The sequence below is a fragment of the Heterocephalus glaber genome, unplaced genomic scaffold, assembly GCF_053883595.1.
Source record: "Heterocephalus glaber isolate CG9 unplaced genomic scaffold, H.glaber_assembly_v1.0 deba00001497, whole genome shotgun sequence".
NCBI classification, from domain to species: Eukaryota; Metazoa; Chordata; class Mammalia; order Rodentia; family Bathyergidae; genus Heterocephalus; species Heterocephalus glaber.
This window is the reverse complement of record NW_028258320.1, coordinates 17,598,897-17,617,258: the sequence shown is the minus strand read 5'-3', so window position 1 is coordinate 17,617,258 and position 18,362 is coordinate 17,598,897. Positions and strand designations below refer to the sequence as shown.

The following is an 18,362-nucleotide window of genomic DNA, read 5'->3' as shown; positions in this document are numbered from 1 at the left end:
TTTTTCTCAAAATAAAAAACACAAACCACTTGGGAAGTAAGTCAGAGTAAAGGCTCTGGGTTCAGTTCTCAGCACCCTCAAATAAATTAAAATTAAAAACTGTTATGCACCTTTTTTTTACCCATTATATTATCAAAGACTGGAAGAAGGTAAGGTCACTCAACAACTTCTATGTGCTGAGCTCCTACTCTCTGACATGCTCTCGCTGTGGATCCTATGGTCAGGCAGAGAAGGTCCCTGCCCTTAGAAGGATGGAGTCTACAGCGTAAAGGATGAGACAGCAAGCTAGAGGCTCTGAATTCGATTCCTGGGACCAAGAAAACAAAACAAACCCAAGTAAAGGATGAGGGCAGTGATGCAAACAATGTGGGAAGCTGGGCAGGTAAACAACAACAGGAAATGGTGTGGCAGGCTCAGGGCACAGCCAAGGGGAAGAAGACTCTGAGCCCTGTGCTAAGCAAACAAGGAAACCACTTTCCTGCTAAGTTCCCCGGGCACCAGGTGGAGCCCCAGACCTGAAGAAGTCAATTAGAGTGTGACGGGCAACCTGCAGAATAGGGTGTTGCTATGGGTTGCTATGCTATGAATGTGGTCCCCAAAAGGCACGGGCTGGAAATTTAATTCCCAATGTGACAGTGTTGGGACCTGATGGGAGGTGGTTGGGTCACGAAGGTTCCCCTCTGTGAATGGATAAATAACAATTATAAAAGCCCTTGAGGCCACTGGGCATGGTGGCACACGCCTGTAATCCCCACACTCAGGAGGCTGAGGCAGGAGGAGTGAACATTCCAGGCCAAACTGAGCAACTTAAGTGATTTAGTGAGATCCTCTCTAAAGAAAGAAAGAGAGAGAGAGAGAGAGAGAGAGAGAGAGAAGGGGATGGGGGAAGGAAGGAAGGAAAGAGAGAGGGAGAGAAAAAGAAGTGGGCGGTGGGCACAGCTCAATATAAAGACTCTGGGTTCAATTCCCTGTGCCACAAAAGGAGATAAAGTTTACCTAGTCTGTGGCATTGTTACTACAGCACAAACAGACTGAGACAGACGCTGAGTGAACTGAGGCCATGACAGTGGGGTGGGGAGGAGCCTGCAGGTGTCAGGTCTCCCCACTGCAGCATTCCTGGAACAGCGAGGGGACATGCCCTAAAAGATGGGGACAGGAAGAAAGGCCTTTGGGAGAAATCTCAAAGGAATGTCCACCAATAAGAAAGCAGGTGTGGGCCGGGGATTTAGCTCAGTGGTTCAGGTGCCTGCCTTGAAAGCGCAAGGTCCCGAGTTCGATTCCCAGTACCAAAAACAAGCATGTGGAGGAGAATGCCAATCAGGCAAGCCCCACAGTGAAGGGTGGGGTGACAGCAAGGGGCTGCCTGGAGACACACAGGGAGCGGTCCTCTGAGGGGCAGAGGTGGGGCGGCCCCAGGCTCCCACTCTCCAGCAGCCTAACCAGTTCCCAGCAAAGTGAGAGAAAAACTTGCTTGAGTCCCAGGGAGCTAAAATCCAGGCACCCCTGGCCCAGAGCTGGAAGCTGAGGCCATTGGAGGCAGAGGAAAGGGCTGGGCTGGGTCACCGGATGCTGAACCACTAAGCAGAGAGGGAAAAGCAGCCAAGCTGCCTGGCTCCCTCATTCCATCTGGGAGGCTGGTTGACAGGGCCATTGCACATCCAGAGTCCACCCCGGGGTGGCCAAGGCACTGGGTTGGGGCTGCAGCAAGGGGATCTGTCTTACAGCCCAGCTAACCCCAGAGGACACATATGGTGTGGCCTTCAGACAGGAAGCAGGCTCACTGGTGTGGGAGGAGCCACCTGGCCCAGCCAAGGGACAATCTGACTGCAGCTGAGATGCTGGGAGCAGTTACAGGTTGCTGGAGGACACTGGCTAGGAGAACAGACAACCAAACCTCCTCCTGGCCTATGCCCAGCCATAGGCAGGGATTCCGGAGAGCTGACAAGGACAGAAACAAAGCTCGTCCTGAACAGAGAGCAGCCAGACAGGCTCCACGGCTCTGTGGGCTTTAGGGAGCAGGCAGCCAACGGGGGACACAGGGGTGTCCAGGAAGGAGGAAGTGGACTTGGAGGTCAGCCTTGAAGGACAGACTTGAGCTGCCTCAAGGTGGAACATGTGCCAGCCCACCTGGGACCCTCTTCGGCAGCCCTGTGGCACGGGAAGCCTCCATGCTGCCCTGATCATCTGGGTAGCTGAGGCACGACCCATTCCCTCTCTGGGTCTTGACTTACCCCCTATAACTGGAAATGATTATAAGGCCTGACCAGCTCCGAGCTTTCCTCTACACACAGGGTTCCAAGACATCCTGACACGCAAGATGCTTCCTAAATCTTCCCACACTACTTAGAGGGGTGGCTTAAGGTTAGAACTCCCGGCACTGTTTTCATCAGTATTCAAATGCCCACCACCCAACTTCTGGGGGGGGGGGGCACAGAGGAGGGAGGGCAGGTGGGGCACAGGGGACTGGAGGGGAATTAAGAGTTGTTTCTCTTTGGCCAGATGCTCCCCGCTCACCAGTGCATTGAGGCTTGAGGGGCCCACCTGTTTTATAGATGGAAAAATTGAGCACTAGGCCAGGCTGGGACTAGGACAAGTCCCCCAGAGGGCAATGTGACCTTCAGGTTCTCACAAGGGCTGTCCAGAACGGATCCCAAGCATTCAGCAGGCTGAATCCGCCAGCTGGGCCAAAAGGAGCCCATCTCCTGGGGGCCAGGACCCAAGAGGCTGCAGGGTCCTGGCCAGAGGCAGGAGGGACACCCAGGGCTGAGAAGGCTCTGAGAACGAACGTGGGGGGTGATGAGGCAGGCCAAGGGTGACTGCCACTTGTCCCCTCCAGTGTGACTCCCTGTGCCAGACCCTGCCCCAGGGGCTAGAAGCCAGAGATAAGGTCAGGAAAACATCCAGAAAACCCCACTTCCAAGCTGGCTGGGCACAGGTGCCAAGAGGGGGTCATGGCTTGTTGGGGAAGATCACCCCAGACAACCCAGGAAAGCTCAAGGAGGAACCCCTAGAGCTCTAAATAAAAGTTAGGGGGCAGGAGCCTTCCCAGCAGAGGGGACAGCTTAAGCCAGAGGCCCAGGCAGGAGCAGCTAAGACACATGCTCCAGAAGGGTGGGGAGGCCAGGAAGGCAGGTAACAGGGGCCAGCACAGACACCACAGGGCAGCTTTAACACCAGGTGGCAGACCCCACATGGGGACTCCTTCCCTGGTGAGCAAAAGCCAGTATTCCCTAGGCAGGACTCACAGGCAGTGAGCTGGCCCCAGCATCAACCTGTTTCCCCCAAAGCCGACCCTGGGCCCCCTGCCAAGTAGCCACGCCCCCCTCCCCATGATGGCAAACTGCTTCTCTGAGTTCCCAGTGGACACCAGGGCAGGGCCTGAAGGTGCACCAGGCCTCCGGGGACACTAGAGAAGGGCTAGGGGAGGGACAGCTTCTCACACCCCTGCTGCCTGAGGCCTCTCCTCGAGTCTGACTTCCTCTCTCCTCTACTGACCTCTGACACCTTGGTTCGGGGACGGTGGCCAGCAGCTTTCCAGTACATTTCACCCTTCAGCACCAGCCCTTGCCCAACGCTCTTGGACACGCAGACTCCCCTTGGCTCTACCCACATCAATCCTTGCCTGGCCCCTAGGACAGCTGGACTCCCCTGTGCCAGACAAGACCTACTCTGTCAGACACTTAAACCAAGGGCTTAAGCCCCGGACCTGCATTTCTGGCCACATACCTACTAGGCGCTTAGAATGCATGTGTGCAAGGAATGAATGTTCGATTCTGTGTGCTCCCAGGTGGCAGTGTAAGGCCACCGCAATCGATGGGAGACTCCATTCATCCTGGAAGCCTCTATCAATGGAAGATTCCCAGATGAGCTGTTACACATCCATAAAATGGAACTGTCTGCAGTTACTCATGTTTATTCTTCTTTATTTTCTTGGGGGGGGGGTCCTGCTATTTATTTTTAAAGGGTGAATCACATTTTTACATGAAAAAGTCAGGCAACAGAAACACACATAAAACCAGCAGTAAGATTCCTGCAATTCAGTACATATACACACTCATATGATGACAACACTGGAAGGCATCTGCTGTACTCTCCCCTACATCTTCACATTTAATAAGTGTGAGGGTTTCTCCCTGTCTTGGGGAAAAGTTCAATAACTTTTTCCATTACTCATCAGACCTGACCTCTGCTCTGAAACAAAATGTTAATAAGTCACTGAAGATGACGGGTTTTTAAAATCTTTCTTGAGCTTTTTCATTTTGTTTAGACGTTTTTAGATTTTTAATTACTTTAGAAATTTTTTTCTTGGTACCAGGAATTGAACTCAGGGCCTTGCCAGGGCAGGCACAGTGCCACTGAGCTACATCCCCAGCCCCATTTAGATTGTTTTTAAACAAGTATGCATCATTTGTACAGAAATAATAAAGCTTTTAAAATGAGATGGATCTATCGCCATCTAATTTTTAAGCAAGACACAAATTATATCAAAAATATGGTGAATGGGACCAGGGATGTAGCTCAGTGGTGCCGCCACCTGCCTCGAAAGAGCAACGTCCGGAGTTCGATCCCCAGTACCAAAAAAACAAACAACAACAACAACAAAAAATATGGTGAATGTTTAAATTTTTTTAATGTATTATAATGAAAGACACATTGCCATTAATCCCACTTAAAATACTGCCCCTGCTTCAAACACATCCCATCATTTTTGCCACTTTCTGAAGCAGTTCTGGAAGCCTGGAGACATGAAACTGCTGAGTCATATGGTAATCCCTGCTTTCCCTCTTTTTTTGTTTTTGGGTTTTTTGAGACAGGGTCTCACTATGTAGTTCAGGCTGGCCTTGAACTCACTGCAGCCCAGGCTGTCGTGAACTCACCAACTCACGGGGATACTACTGCCTTAGCCTGAGTGCTGGATTACAGGTGTGCATCACCACTCCCAGTAGTCTCACTTATTGAGGAAATGCCAGACCCACCCTCTGATTCTGAACTGCCATCAAAGCTCAGGAAGGAACTCTGAGATTCTTAACTAAATCCATCTAACTTCAGGAATGTTAACTTAAAAGAAGGCCCAAGAGAACAAACCAAACCTTAACTATCTAGCAACTCCTCAGTAACTTTACCCCTTAAACACACACACACACACACACACATGCATGCACGGACACAGAAGCCCACAGTTGCTAGCTGACCAGAGCTGCGCTGCACTTCACCAATTCATGATTTCTATCCAAGTTCAGCAAAGAACCTGCACTGATTAGCAACACACTCACACTAAGTGGTTTACACTTGAATTTTCTCAGTCAAGACACCCAGCCTGATCCCAGGGGGATAAGAGGCCTTTAGGAATCCACTGAAAAATGAGGAAGCGACATTTGCCAAAGCTGTTGAGAGGTCAAACCTCAGAAGACACAGCAGGAATCATGTGGGTTCTGATTAAAGCAAGAACATCACTCACATGCTGCTTCAGAAAAATTACAAAAAACACAATGCACAGCTTTAGAGTTGTCATGGCTTATGCAGAAGGTAGATTTCAACACTGGTCCTTTGGACAGTGGTGTTTCCAAAGTGGCTATCCAGGATGAGAGAGCCACTAAAGCATGGTGTGCTAAACTGTGACTGTCTCCTCTTCCACCTGGGGGAGGGAGAAGGGCAGGCAGCCTCCCTCCCTGGACACCAAAGACCAGGCTGAGAGTGGGCACTCTGTGGCCAGTCCTCCAGCAAACAACCTAAATGTACCCTAAAGAAAGCCAATCTCTGAAAGAGACTCAGAGTCTGAACAGGGGACAGTCCCCTTTCATGCCCTAGGAGAGGGCAACTCTGGGGCAGATAGGCCCATTTGGGTGTCATATACACTCCTGTACCCAAAACCTAGGTCCATCCTCCCCGGAGCTGGTCACTTTGTGGTCCCCATAACAGTCCTATGTCTGCCAGCATGTGCACCTGGACCCTGGCCTCATTTATTGCTCCAGCAAAGACCCAGCTGGCCCTGGGCACTCAGCTGCCCAGCTCTATGACTTAAGGGCTGATAGTCCTGGGCAAGGCCCTGACCCGGCTGGACCTCAGTGTCCTCCGATATGAAATGGGGGTGTGTAGATCATTGGCCACACAGGGCACCCCTGGAAGTACTCCTCCCTAGATACTGGAGTGACAGCAGGCGGCGTGGGGGTGGGTGTCTAGCAACGACCCCCTGCAAACAGGCTAGAGGAACATTCTCTCCTGAGCGCACAGGTGCGGAGTTGGGAGACCTGTAAGTTCCTTCCCAAACTATGACCCTCTGCCTGCACCTGTCCTCCTGCAGGACCATCAGCTCCCAGGCCACCTTGCCCCTCTAAAATCCCTGGGTAACAGAGGCTCTGGCTGGACAGAAAGGCCAGCTGTTGAATGGGTGGGGCTTGACAGCGCCCAGGACAGCAGTTTCAGGCCAAGTTCAGGCGTCCCATCCGGACTCAGCACGGTGGTCTCTGTCCTACACGGCCTCCCTCCCGGTGCTGTCACTTTCCTCCCCAGAGGCGGAGGTTTTAACCCTGCCCTCGGACACCAGCCTCAGAAACACAGGGCCCAGTGACCTCAGCTTCCTGGCTCTTCCTGGCCTGGGTCCATCTTTCTCGGAAAGACTTAGCAGGGATGGGGCGGGGGGAGGAGTTGCTCTGCCTTGGGCAGGTATAAACCTCCCTCTTATGTTTGGGGGGATGTGCGGAGCTGCAGGCCTGAAACGCACATTGGAGGCAAGAGCCCTGTCCTCCCAAAGCCACGACTCTGCATCCCGACCTCCCCACGGCCTCCTGGGATCGCCCTGTCCAGCCCTACACTCTATGGGCCCGTGGCGCGACCTCACCTTCCGCCGCCTCCCGCTGCGCCCACGCCGGCGCTCCTGCTCCTGCTACCGCTCTGGCTCCCAACCGCTCAGAGCCTCGGGCCTCTTCCGGCCCCGGACCTCCCAGGGCCCGGGTGGACTGGGCGGGACCCGCACCCACACACACCCCCCCGCGGCCCCGCCCCGTGGCCCGGCCACGCCCTCCTGGGGCCCGGCCCAAGGCCAGGGGACTGACCTTGACTGCGAGCCCAGGGCTGCTTGCAGCAAACGCTCCGAGGGCTTCTCCTTCTCTGGTCGGCCAGGCTCCAAGCCCCAGCCCTGCTCGAACCCTTAAGACTTGGCTCGGTGCTGGTAAACACTTACCCTTACATTCTTATTACACGTCTGTAGTGCATAATGATTATATTCCTTGTGGGCAGGTGGTACGTGTGCATAACAATACATATTAATTCTTTTTACTGAGAGACGCCTACCCTTAAAGCTGCTCATGGGTCCTACTGTAAGCTAGACACTGTGTTAGGCGTAGGGGGGAAAACAGCAAAACAGGCATGGTTTCTATTTCGTGGAAGAACACCACTTACGGTAAAGACTGGAAGCAGAGAAGGGTGCAAAGCTTTCCCTAGTAAAATGAGGAGAGAGAGGAAGCTGTGTTCCAGAGGGCAAAGACCCTGAGGCAAGATGAAGATCTGGAAGGAATCCAGCACTTTTTTTTTTTTAATAACTCTGGGCATCGTGGTGCACACCTGTAATCCCAGCACTCAAGAGGCTGGGGCAGGAGGATCGCTGTGAGTTCGAGGCCACCCTGGTCTACATAGCGAGTTCAAGGCCAGCCTGGAATACTTAGTGAGACCCTGTCTCAACCAAAAGAAAAGAGAAGAGAACAACTATAATAAAGAAGTTTTTGCAAATGTACAAAAGCATGTTTTATGTTCAAAAATGCATTTAGGGATTTTGGTTTGGTTGGGTGCCAACTCTTCTGAATACTGCCCTTCACCTTCCCAGGAGCCATTTCTGTCCCTTTTTCTAAAAGCTGCAAAGAACTTTTTACCCAGTACTCTTGAGACAGGGAGCTTTCTGATAGTCCACCTAGAAGACACTGGTGACCAGAATCATCTCCTGCTGGGAGAGAGGTTTCTGTCCTTCCATGAGCACCGTGCTCTCATCAGCTCGAAAGCACAGGCCGAATCCAGTTCTCTGTAATCCCTGCCTCTTCCTTTACCGGAGCAGCACTGCCCAGTACATCCGGATAAAGAGAGGATTACAGTCAGAGGGGTGGGAGTCTCGGCCCTCTTCTCTAAGCCTCCGGGGCTGAAGTGTACAAGTAGAAGACCCATGGGTCAGCCTGTTCTCATTCTGCCTGGCAGGGATCTATCGGGGAAGCCACTGGCTGAATTCGGGATCTGCCAGGCCCAGTGAGCCCTGCATTTGTCCTAAGCTTTGCACACTTCCAAATAGCTTCATCTCCTTTTTTTTCCCTAAAATTCCAAGAGAAAAATAGTTCAGGTGTTAAACTGTGACACCAAGAAGACAAGGAAACTTTAGATCAGCTATCTGGGGCGGACTTACTTTGCTGGACTGTGAGTCACCAGTGTCTGGCACTGACCCCAGCACCAGGTTCCCTAGGAATTCACCCATGTTTGGTAAAGGAATGGTTTTTAAAATTAAGATATAATTCACATGCCAAAAGCTTCACCTTTTTAAAGTATGTAAGTTGAGCATGGTGGCGAACGCCTGTGATCCCAGCACTCTGGAAGCTGAAGCAGGAGGATCACTGCAAGTTCAAGGCCAGCCTAAACTACATGGTGAGACCCTGCCTGTAATCCCAGCACTGTGGGAGGCTGAGGCAGGACAATCAAAAGTTCAAGCCCTGCCTGGACAACTTAGACTTTGTGAAACCTCATCTCAAAATACAAAATTTTAGAAAGGGGTAGGAGGGCTGGGGATTTAGCTCAGTGGTTTCGCCTCCTGTTGTACAAGCGCAAGGACCCGAGTTCAATCCCAGGTACCAAAAAAGGGGGGGTAGGGATTTAACAGTGTGAAAGACCCAGATTTGCTCTCCAGTATCACAAAATAACAACAATAATAAATAAGGGTAGAAGATTCTTAGTTTGTTTTCATAATCTTTAAGGGCATCATCCAAATTACCTTTCAGAGTCAGTCTTCTGGTTCCCATTGTGTGTGTGTACATGTACACGTGTGTGTTCAGGTGTTTCTCTATGGATTAACACTCGGAGGCCAGGAGCTGACGCCTTCAGTCCTCTCCAGGAGTCCTCTCTTGCTTGAGTGTTCGCCCTGCTCAGTTTCTGTGACTTTTCTCATTCAAGGAGCTGAAATCTGACCACACTCACGGTGTAGGCAGCAGCTTTTCCAAAGCCCAACTCTGAAATTGCTGCTTCCCTACGTCATGACTTTCTTCCTTATTCCTTTTTGCCCAGAAGACCCTTTTCTAGACTGTCATATAATATTAGATATTATATAAAATGAATTTAGCCTTACTAGTATTTAACTCTATTATGAAATAAATGTGTTTTATGCAATAAATAAATAAGGGTAAGAGGAATGATGGGAATAATTAGCATTGGCCAACAATACAGTTATTCAACCAGAAAACATCAGTGGATGCTAAACCTCACAGGTTAAAGTAAGATAAGGAACAGTATATTGTATAGTCTGAGTACCTCTGCACAAATTATTTTTTAGTTGGAGAGGAAAAATGGGAAATTTACGGTGGAGAAATCTAACAGGCACTATCTTACTCAAGTGACCCACATTAACATCATCTTGATGGGACAAGTAGACATCGTGTGCCACCCAAGAGGACACAGGAAGAGATGACATTGCTTCTAGGGTAAGCCTGCCAAAGATGCGGATCTACATCTAATCTTGTGGCTGTCCGGACCGATCCCAGTGAAGAGACAGCATAGGAAACGACTGCCCTGCTGTCTTCATAAAGTCAAGGGCATGAGACTCAAGGAGAAATGAGGAGCTCCTCTGAGTTGAGGGCCAACAGGATGGTGGCCATTGCCCGTGATCCCAAATTAGATCTTTTAGTTACAAAGAATAATCACCTGCTGAAGTCTAATGGGGCCCCTGGGTAAAGGGTATATGGGGATTTGGGGGCTTTTCTGTGAACTTCAAATTGTTTCAAAGCGAAATTATTTTTTAAAAGAAGCAGGGGAGGGCCAGGGATTTAGCTCAGTGGTTTCGCTGCCTGCTGCACAAGCGCAAAGACCCAAGTTCGATCCCCGGTACCAAAAAAAATAAAAAATAAAAGCAGGGGGCAGGGAAGATAAAAACAAGTAAATGAATGAATGAAACAGGGGTTCCTTCTGTCCATTTTATTTTAAGACAGGGTCTTGCTATGTAGTTCAGGCTGCCCTTGAACTTACTATGTACCCCAGGGTGGCCTCAAAGTCGTGGTGATTCTCCCACCTCAGCCTCCCAAGTTCTGAGATTACAGGTATGCACTACCATGCCCGGCTTCTCCTGTCTCTCTACCCCACTCACCAGCCAGGTACAGAGGACCTAGTTGAGGACTCCAGGGCCCCAAACCAATGCCACAAGAGGGAAGGCACCTGGATCCCTCCATTACTACTGTACAAAAGCGAACTCTCCCTTCCTGGTTAGACATTTTCCAATTTCCTCTCTGCTTAGCCCTCCTGGAACAAGCAAGTAGTTCCATACTCCCTTGTCCCACCTCCTGTTGTTCTCGGCCTGGAACAACCTCCCCATTTCCAGTCTCCTTAGTACACCCTGAACAACCCTTTCACAGTTAGCTCTTGAGTTGCCTTGATGAACTCATACTTGGTCGCCCTCTCTGGACCCTTGGACATATTCTTCCATGGAAAATGCCACACAGCTCACTGCACCAATGGGTGGACACAGAATCCCCAGAGCATCCTATGAGTACCTTGATGTCACACATGCTGGAATAAACCCCCTCCCTACTCCCAGACCTTGAATCCAGCCCCCTGCTACCACATAGGACTTCTCACACTAATCTGGCCCTCTGCGCCTGCTCCTAATCTGCAAAGGGAAGAACAAGCACGCTGGGAGTGCTCTGCTGCCACCCAGAGTTGGCATTCAACAACTAGGTGTTAGAAACAGCACTCTCGGGTGCTGCCTGGCACGTGGCTGACTCCCAGGGCCAGCCTGGCAGAAGAGCATACTCGGAGACCAAACCCTGCCCAGAAAGCAGCCCAGGCATGGTGCATTTTCTTTCCCTACTGAACTGATGAAAAAAAAAATACAACCTAGCAAAGCACAGTGGTTATACAGATAGTTCATGTTTATTTCTAAGCCGCAACCACACATTCTACCCACTCTATCCCTGAGACTCAGGCCAGGGCTGGCAAATGAAGGCACTGTGTCAGAGTGAAGACCAGGCACCCCAGCTCAGGGACCGGCCTGCCTGCGGCATGTGGCAGAGCAGGGCCCTGTGCTGAGGTTCCCTGAGCAAACTCCAGGGCTGCCAGCACACATGACAGAGGCAGACACGGCCAGTGGCCATCAGGGAGACAGAGCAGCATCTTCCTACCAGGACCTGTGCTCTTGTGCCATTCCACCCGGATCTCCAGAAGGAAAATAACATGGCTGAGTCTAGTACTGGGGGCAGAGAGAAGTACTGGCTCAAGGAAGCGCCCCAAAATTGGGTTGCCAGGTTGAGGTTCCACGGGGCTGGAGAGAAGTCTGTCCTGGGGCCCAGAGCTCAGTCTGTGGGCAACAGGTGGAAACGAGGTGGCCCTGCTGGGACATGACTGGTCAGGAGCAGGCTTTGGACCCTAGGGCAGCCACCACCTCATCACTTCCTGCGGTATACAATGGTCCCTCTTGTCCCTAGAGGGTGGCTCAGAGCTTGCTCCTCAAGGTCATGGGAAGGGGGCACTGCAGCCGCCAAACCACCCTGACCGGCTTGGTGGCATGGTCCAGCTCTCGGAGGCCACCCAGGTCCCCAGTCTGACGATACTGCTGCAGGGCTGGCTGGAGCACCGTGATGGGGATGCTGAAGTTCAGGTGTGGGTAAGTGGCCCCTGTGTTATTGTCCCGGGTGTTGCTGGCGACAATGCCTGTCAGGGGGGTCAGAAAGCAGAGGAGGACGTGAGCCAGGGGACAGACAGCTGTCACAGGGAGGACCGTCTCCATTCTGCACCCCTGGGGCCTGCTGGGAGCTTGAAACTCCCCCCAGTGACAGACACTGAGCTTCCTGTCACAGCACCTGCTCCCCATGCCATCCCCTCTTCAGCTCTGCTCTCCCTAACACCACTTGCATCTCACACACTCTGGATTTCCTTATCTGGTCAACTTGTTTTATCCACATAGTTTCTCTGGTACTGATAACAGTGCCTACCAGAGTAGGCCTAGCAAACATCTGCTTAATGAACAAATGAATGAGTCAGGCCTTGGTTCCTTTTGTTACAGAAAGGTATTTAGAATCCAAGATCTGGACACATCCATACTCATGTTTATAGCAGCACAATTCCTAATAACTAAATCTGGGAAGCAGCCTATATGCCCATCAACAGATGAATAAAGAAAATGTGGTATTTACACATAATGGAGTACTATTCTGCTATAAAGACAGCTAAACTTGAGTCATTTGTAGGAAAATGGATGCATCTTGAGACCATAATGTTAAATGATATAAATCAGACCCACAAGCTTAAATATCACATGGTTTCTCTTATCTGAGAAACCCAAAGTATAAGTAAAGAGCAAGATAAAAGATAGATGATAGGAAGTAAGGAGATCAATCTTTCTCAAATAGGAAGGGGACCTATTTGTGAAAGAGATGGAGGAGGAAGGAAGGAGGGTGGGAGGGAGGGAGGGGATAGGGGAAGAAAAAAAGGAATGAAGATGTTATTATGTGCATGTACCAACTTCACACAAGGAACGTAAACATTATATACTACAAACATATACTAATAAACAAAGAAAAACTTAAACAGTTGCCATTAAAAACAAAGACCCCAAGAACTGAGTTCTAGGTGTGCTCATTATGCCTGGGATGTCACTGCTCCCGGCCCCTTTCAGTGGACAGAGCTGGGAGACAGAGACTATGTGACTGCTAACTTGTGTACACACAACACTATTTACTTCTGTGTTCACTAGGCGATATAGGTGGTTTTAAATCAACCAGGATATGGGGAAAAATAGACATGGGGAAAACCTCTGACAAGTAACTCTAACTGTATTACAAATAAGCAACATAATCTGAGTACTTTGGACAGTGGAGCTTTGCTTGGATACTTTAAACCTAAAGACAAGAACCACTGCACATGCACATTCAAGCCCTGTGCTCTCCTGGTTACATCTACAGCTCACAGGGATGTGGGTTGGCAATTCTTACCCTACTTTCTTTGTATACTAGGAATAGTATACATATATACTATGGTTGGTATGTACAGTTGGACAAATACATACATATATTGTAGACAGCAAGAGCTACATTTTTCACTATAAGAGAAAAATAAGGAAAGGCAGGAATAATAAAGGTTAGTATAAACCAAGTTATACTACATATAGAATCTTGGAGGTTTCTACATGGATTCACACTTTGCTTTCTAACAATATCTAAATGACTGTTTTAAAAACTTGCTAGGCATGGTGGCACACACCTGTAATCCCAGCACTCAGGAGTTCGAGTCCAGCCTGGACTACATAGCTAGTTTGAGGCCAGTTTGGACAACTTTTTGAGATCCTGTCTCAAAAAAAAAACAAAAAAAACCCAAAACCCAACAACAACAACAAAATTTGAGTTACAAGTTTTTAAAAATCGATTTTTTTGTTAGTTTTATAGTTTTCTTGTTTTGTTTTGCAATACTGGGGATTGAACTCAGCACTTTCACACTAGGCTATATTCCTAGGCTTTTCTTTATTTTTTTATTTTGAGACAGGGCCTCGCTAAGTTATTAAATTGCCCAGACCAGGATCAAATTTACAATTCTCCTACCTCAGCGTCTCAAAATGCTGGAATTACAGGCACATGCCACCTGCCACACCTGGCCATTATTGAAAGAGATTTAAAAGTTCCCAGCTTCTTCTGAAATATCCTAGGCCACATTTTTTTATGGCCACAACCTGCTGCAGCTGTGCAGGTTTCACCCTACTTGACCCCTGACCCTTCACCTCCACTTCCTCTTCATTCATTTACCTCCCTGCCCTCTGTACACTGCTGAGTTCCGGACCCTTGGACTAATTCAACTCTTCAATTTCAGAGATCAAGTGAGATTAACTGACTCACTTCAGGTGACACAGCAGATTAGTGGCAGAGAAGGGCCCAGGGCCTAGATCTCTTCCCTCCTAGCTCGGCTCCCTCCCTCTCCACCCCCTGAGGCAGAGCAGCCTGGAAACTCTGGGCACTAACTCTGGGCCTGAGGCCCACGGTCTCCCCAGCCAGAGGGCCCTCCCTAGGCTGGACACAGAACAGTCCATGGGTGGGGCGAGGCTCTAATGGGGGGCGGGGGGTGGAGAGGGCCAAGGGGCTGGTTACCCAGGAGGTCTCCCGAGGGGCTGGAGAAGAGGGGTCCCCCACTGGAGCCACCGTGCACGGCACACGTGGTCTGCAGCATCACCGGTGTGTCATCCACCTGCACCACAGCCGACAGGATGCCCGAGGTCACCGAGGGCCCACAGGCCTGGCCAAAGACACCGAAGCCAACCACACTGACAGCGGTACCTGCCAGGGAGGGAGAAGGCTGAAGCGGGACCTCGCTCCCCACCCAACCCTGTCCTCTCTTGAAGTCCAAACCTTCTTTGCCCTTTGAGTTCTGCTCAGAGACTGCCACCTCCAGGGAGCCCCCCAGCACCCACCACAGGAAGAAGCCAGGACTCCAATGAGTTCCCAGCACTGCGTCTGCTGGACTACATCTTCAGAGTCACCAGACAAGGCAGTCACTTTTTGGGGTTCCTATCAACTAGCTAGGTGCTCAATAAATGTGAAATATTCAGCTCCTCCTGGGACCAACAAGAATCTTGCTGAAGGGCTGGGGATTTAGCTCAGTGGTGCCGCCGCCTGCTCAAAAGTGCAAGGTCCTGAGTTCGATCCCCGGTACCAAAAAAAGAATCTTGACAAAAAGAAACAGTGATGATGGCCACCAAGCAGCCACCTGTTTCCTTCCCCAAATGCTTTGCAGGAGCAGAGCAGAGCACAGCACTGAGCACAATACAGGCCCACCTCTCCCAGTCCTCAGCATGCCCAGGAGGAAGGCATGTCAGCCCTTTTCACAGAGAGGGATACTGAGGCAGAGAACAGGTAAGTGGGGAAACTGAGGCAGAGAATGAGTCCATCCAAGGACACCAGGTGGCAGCCCCTGTCCTCCTCATTGCCATATCACACTGATTCCAGGAAAGAGGGAACCCGGTACCTACATGGGAGCATCTCAAAGCCCTGTACTAAATGGTGCCTCAAAGGCGCCACCTGCTCCTCTGACCAGCCTGAAGTGTCAGGAGGAGCCCGCCAAGGCCCAGCACCCCATCTGCCCCCAGCCCCTGGGCTGTGCTACTACAGTGGGAGGCCTCTAACAAGAACCCCAGCTATGTCACCCTGGCTCCCTAACTCAGCAGGGGTAGGGACAGGAGTGGGCACCTGGTCTGGTATGGTGTCCTTCCCAGGGTCCAGCCCAGACCAGAGGGTTCCTTCTTCAAGCTGTGTCCTTTGACCTTTACCTTCCTGGAAGTGCTCAGCAGGCACAGGCATGGGGACACCGTCTAGGTCCTCCTCCAGGCTCAACACTGCTATGTCGTAGGGAGATGTCTCCTGGGTGGCAAACACCACACGTCCCCAAATCGCCACACTCCTGGGAGCAAGGGAAACAAATGACAGGCTTTCTGCCCCTTCAGCACCAGGGAGGAAGCAAGCAGAGGAGAGTAACAGTAAGAGTCATGGACTTGAGTCCAAAGATCTGGGTGTCAGCTACGAGACCTACCAGCCAGGCAGCCCTGGGCAAGTCACTTAACCAAACATGCTTTCCAAACTGCAGCGTAGTTCATGGCAAAGCTTCCTGTACCTCACCATGAAAACGCACACCTGACATCTAGTGACCCCTGTGGGCCAGACCTGGAGTTGACACCTTGGGGACATCATCTCATTTAGTCTTCATAAACCTGTAACTAGGCACTGGTGTTATCTCCAGTTTAGATGGTGCAACGGAGGCTCAGAAAGATTGAGTAACCATCCCAAGGTTACAGAGCAAGTGTTGGGAGCCAGAGAAGGCATGATGTGCTTCCACCCCTCTGGGTCCCTGTTCACATACATGCTAGCGCCTCCACAGCACACTATGTGCCAGGCTCTGGTCCAAGATGTTACATGTGAACTCACAGGGAGACAGCTTAAGCAAAACTGTGACCTGCACAAGATCACGTGAGAACATCTTACTACATTTCCTTAGGCACAAGAGTGGTGGGGAGGGTGAGGAGCCAAGGGCCACATCACAGGGAAATTTCATCAGTCTTCCCTATAAAATCATGGCTATCTTGCCAGCTACCAGTGGGACCACTGTGGCAAAGCTGGGCTGGGAGAGGAGGGATTTGCAAAGGCCTGTGCGGAAAGCAGGGTTGAGCCTGGTAAGGGAAAGGCTGGGCATTAACACCACGTGCTCCACTGCTTAGCTTGGGCCTGATCAAGCCCCTGAGGCGTCAGAGAGAAGAACACATATGAGAAAGCCACTGTCCCCACTGCCAGAGCAAGTGGAAGTGAAGTAGAGCAAAGGTGCTTTTCCCAGCAGAGGGAACAAGTGACTGCCCAAAGTCCACCTGGCTGCCTAGGGTCAACTCAACACTGTTCTGAATATGCACATCTGCCCTGCGCTCTAATTAGGGAGAGTCCATATCTGTAATTTCCACCCAGGAGGGCAGCCTGGCTAAAGATTAGCCCAGGAGGGTAGCATCCCCAGCCCCAGGGACTTCACTGTCTCTTTCAGGGTTGAAGAGGGTAGGTTGGTGAATTTCTGGTCAAAGGGCTTAGTGGGGTGTGAGGTGTAGGGCTAGGAGGTAGAGAAACTGCCCAGAAGGAACAGATTTCCACAAGGAGCTCAGACTCCCACCTGCATGCAATAGCCACAAGGCTCCTAATTTCAGAGGTGCTAGGAGCTCGGTTCTGGGTGTCAAGAATGAGGGAAGGTCCTACGCTGTGTGCGCAAAGCATCCTCAGAGTGGAAGGCCTGGACCCACACCCGAGACCCGGGGAGGGGCAGAGTGGGGCAGCCCCTGGAGCCTTACTTGGGGGTGGCAGAATGCACCAGGACCTTGGCCGCCTCCCGAGGGGCCACATGCCGGCAGGTCACCACGAGGCGGGGCGCCATGGCTACTCCAGAACCCCACACGCTGCCAAACTCCACCAGCACAGCCGAAGCTACCCAAGGAGGTCTGGGGTCTCGCAGCGGCAGGCCCCGCGGGGCGCCCACCTCGGGCGGCAGCAGGGCGGCCAGGGCGGCGCCATCCGGCAGGTGGGTGAGCGCGGCGCGGGCAGCGCGGAGCAGAGGGGGTACGGCGCACAACAGCGTGAGGCCCACCCACTCGCTCGCCTTCCAGCACAGCGGCACGGCCACCAGCGCCACCAGCGCCCCCACGGACCGCGCCGAGAATACACCGCCGCCCTCGGTGCCGGGCAGGCAGCGCGCGTCGGTGAGCAGCAGCGGGCCGGCCGCGTTGCTGAGCACGCCGCGGCTCAGCGTGTTGAGGAAGATGTCCGGGCAGAAGGCCCCGAACGGGGAGCCGCAGGCCAGCAGCGGCGCGCCCTTGGCCACGGCCCCGAGGGGCGCCACGGTCACGGCCAGCCCGCGCGCCGCCTCCCCCTCGGCCTCCCCGCCGGGCTGCACGCGCAGCAGCGCGAACCAGCCCAGCCCCCGCAGCTGGTCCTCCTCCTCGTCCCCCGACACCTCCTCGACCGGAGCCGCGCTGGCGAAGCGCCACTGCTCGGCCCTCTTGCTCCCAAAGAGGCGGGCGAGCTGGGACCGGAAGGCCGGGCAGCTCAGCAGCAGCAGCAGCTCGGCCGCGCGCGGGGGCTCCAGGAGTCGCCCGCCGGGCTGCGCGGCCGGGCCGGGCTCGAGACTGGCGCAGCGGGACGTGCACAGCCCAGGGCGGCCCTGCTCCGCGCGGCCCGCAGAACTCGCGGCCGTTGGCCCCCACTGCACGTGCAGGCGCAGGTCGTCGCCGCAACTGTCGGCAGGCAGGAAGGTGGCGTCGGCCGAGGTGAGGGCCCCGCTCCCCCCGCGCAGGAAAGGGGTAAAGATCCCCCCGTGGCACAGCACCAGCACCGGGCTGCGGGTCAGGATGACCCCGCTGCAGCTCCAGAAGCCCGCCTCGGGCTGCTCGGCCCGGGAGGCGCTCACCACGCAGCCCGCCTGCGCGGCCGCCCTCACGGAGGGCCCCCACTGCCGCCCCATGGCCTCGGGGACCGGACACCCAGGGCTTGCGGGAGGAAGGACGAGGGAGCCAGGACCCCCGCAGGGCGGGCGACCCAGCGCAGGGTAACCCACTGCTGGACGCGAGGCGCAAGTACTGACACCCAGCTTCCTCGTCGAGCCCGATTGGCTAAACTCCGTTAACT

General features: G+C 52.6%; 2 protein-coding genes across 3 annotated transcripts in view; both read right to left on the bottom strand.

Moving 5' to 3' along the window:
• The window catches only part of Aifm2 (AIF family member 2, ferroptosis suppressor), a 24,343-nt gene extending 17,395 nt beyond the window's left edge, over positions 1–6,948 (bottom strand). The window contains exon 1 of the mRNA NM_001310225.1: positions 6,839–6,948. The gene's annotated coding sequence lies outside the window, so the exon portion shown is untranslated. The remainder of the gene's footprint in view (positions 1–6,838) is intronic.
• The window catches only part of Tysnd1 (trypsin like peroxisomal matrix peptidase 1), an 18,928-nt gene extending 566 nt beyond the window's left edge, over positions 1–18,362 (bottom strand). Inside the window, exons 1-4 of one of the 2 annotated variants that reach the window (XM_004846193.4) lie at positions 17,033–18,362; positions 15,482–15,612; positions 14,307–14,492; positions 11,084–11,883 (exon numbers count right to left, since the gene is read on the bottom strand). In XM_004846193.4, coding sequence (XP_004846250.2) covers positions 11,666–11,883; positions 14,307–14,492; positions 15,482–15,612; positions 17,033–18,198 — 1,701 coding nt within the window. In that variant the 5' untranslated portion in view covers positions 18,199–18,362 and the 3' untranslated portion in view covers positions 11,084–11,665. Of the gene's footprint in view, positions 1–11,083; positions 11,884–14,306; positions 14,493–15,481; positions 15,613–17,032 lie in introns of those variants that run through there. The other variant, XM_087184745.1, reaches the window with a different exon arrangement.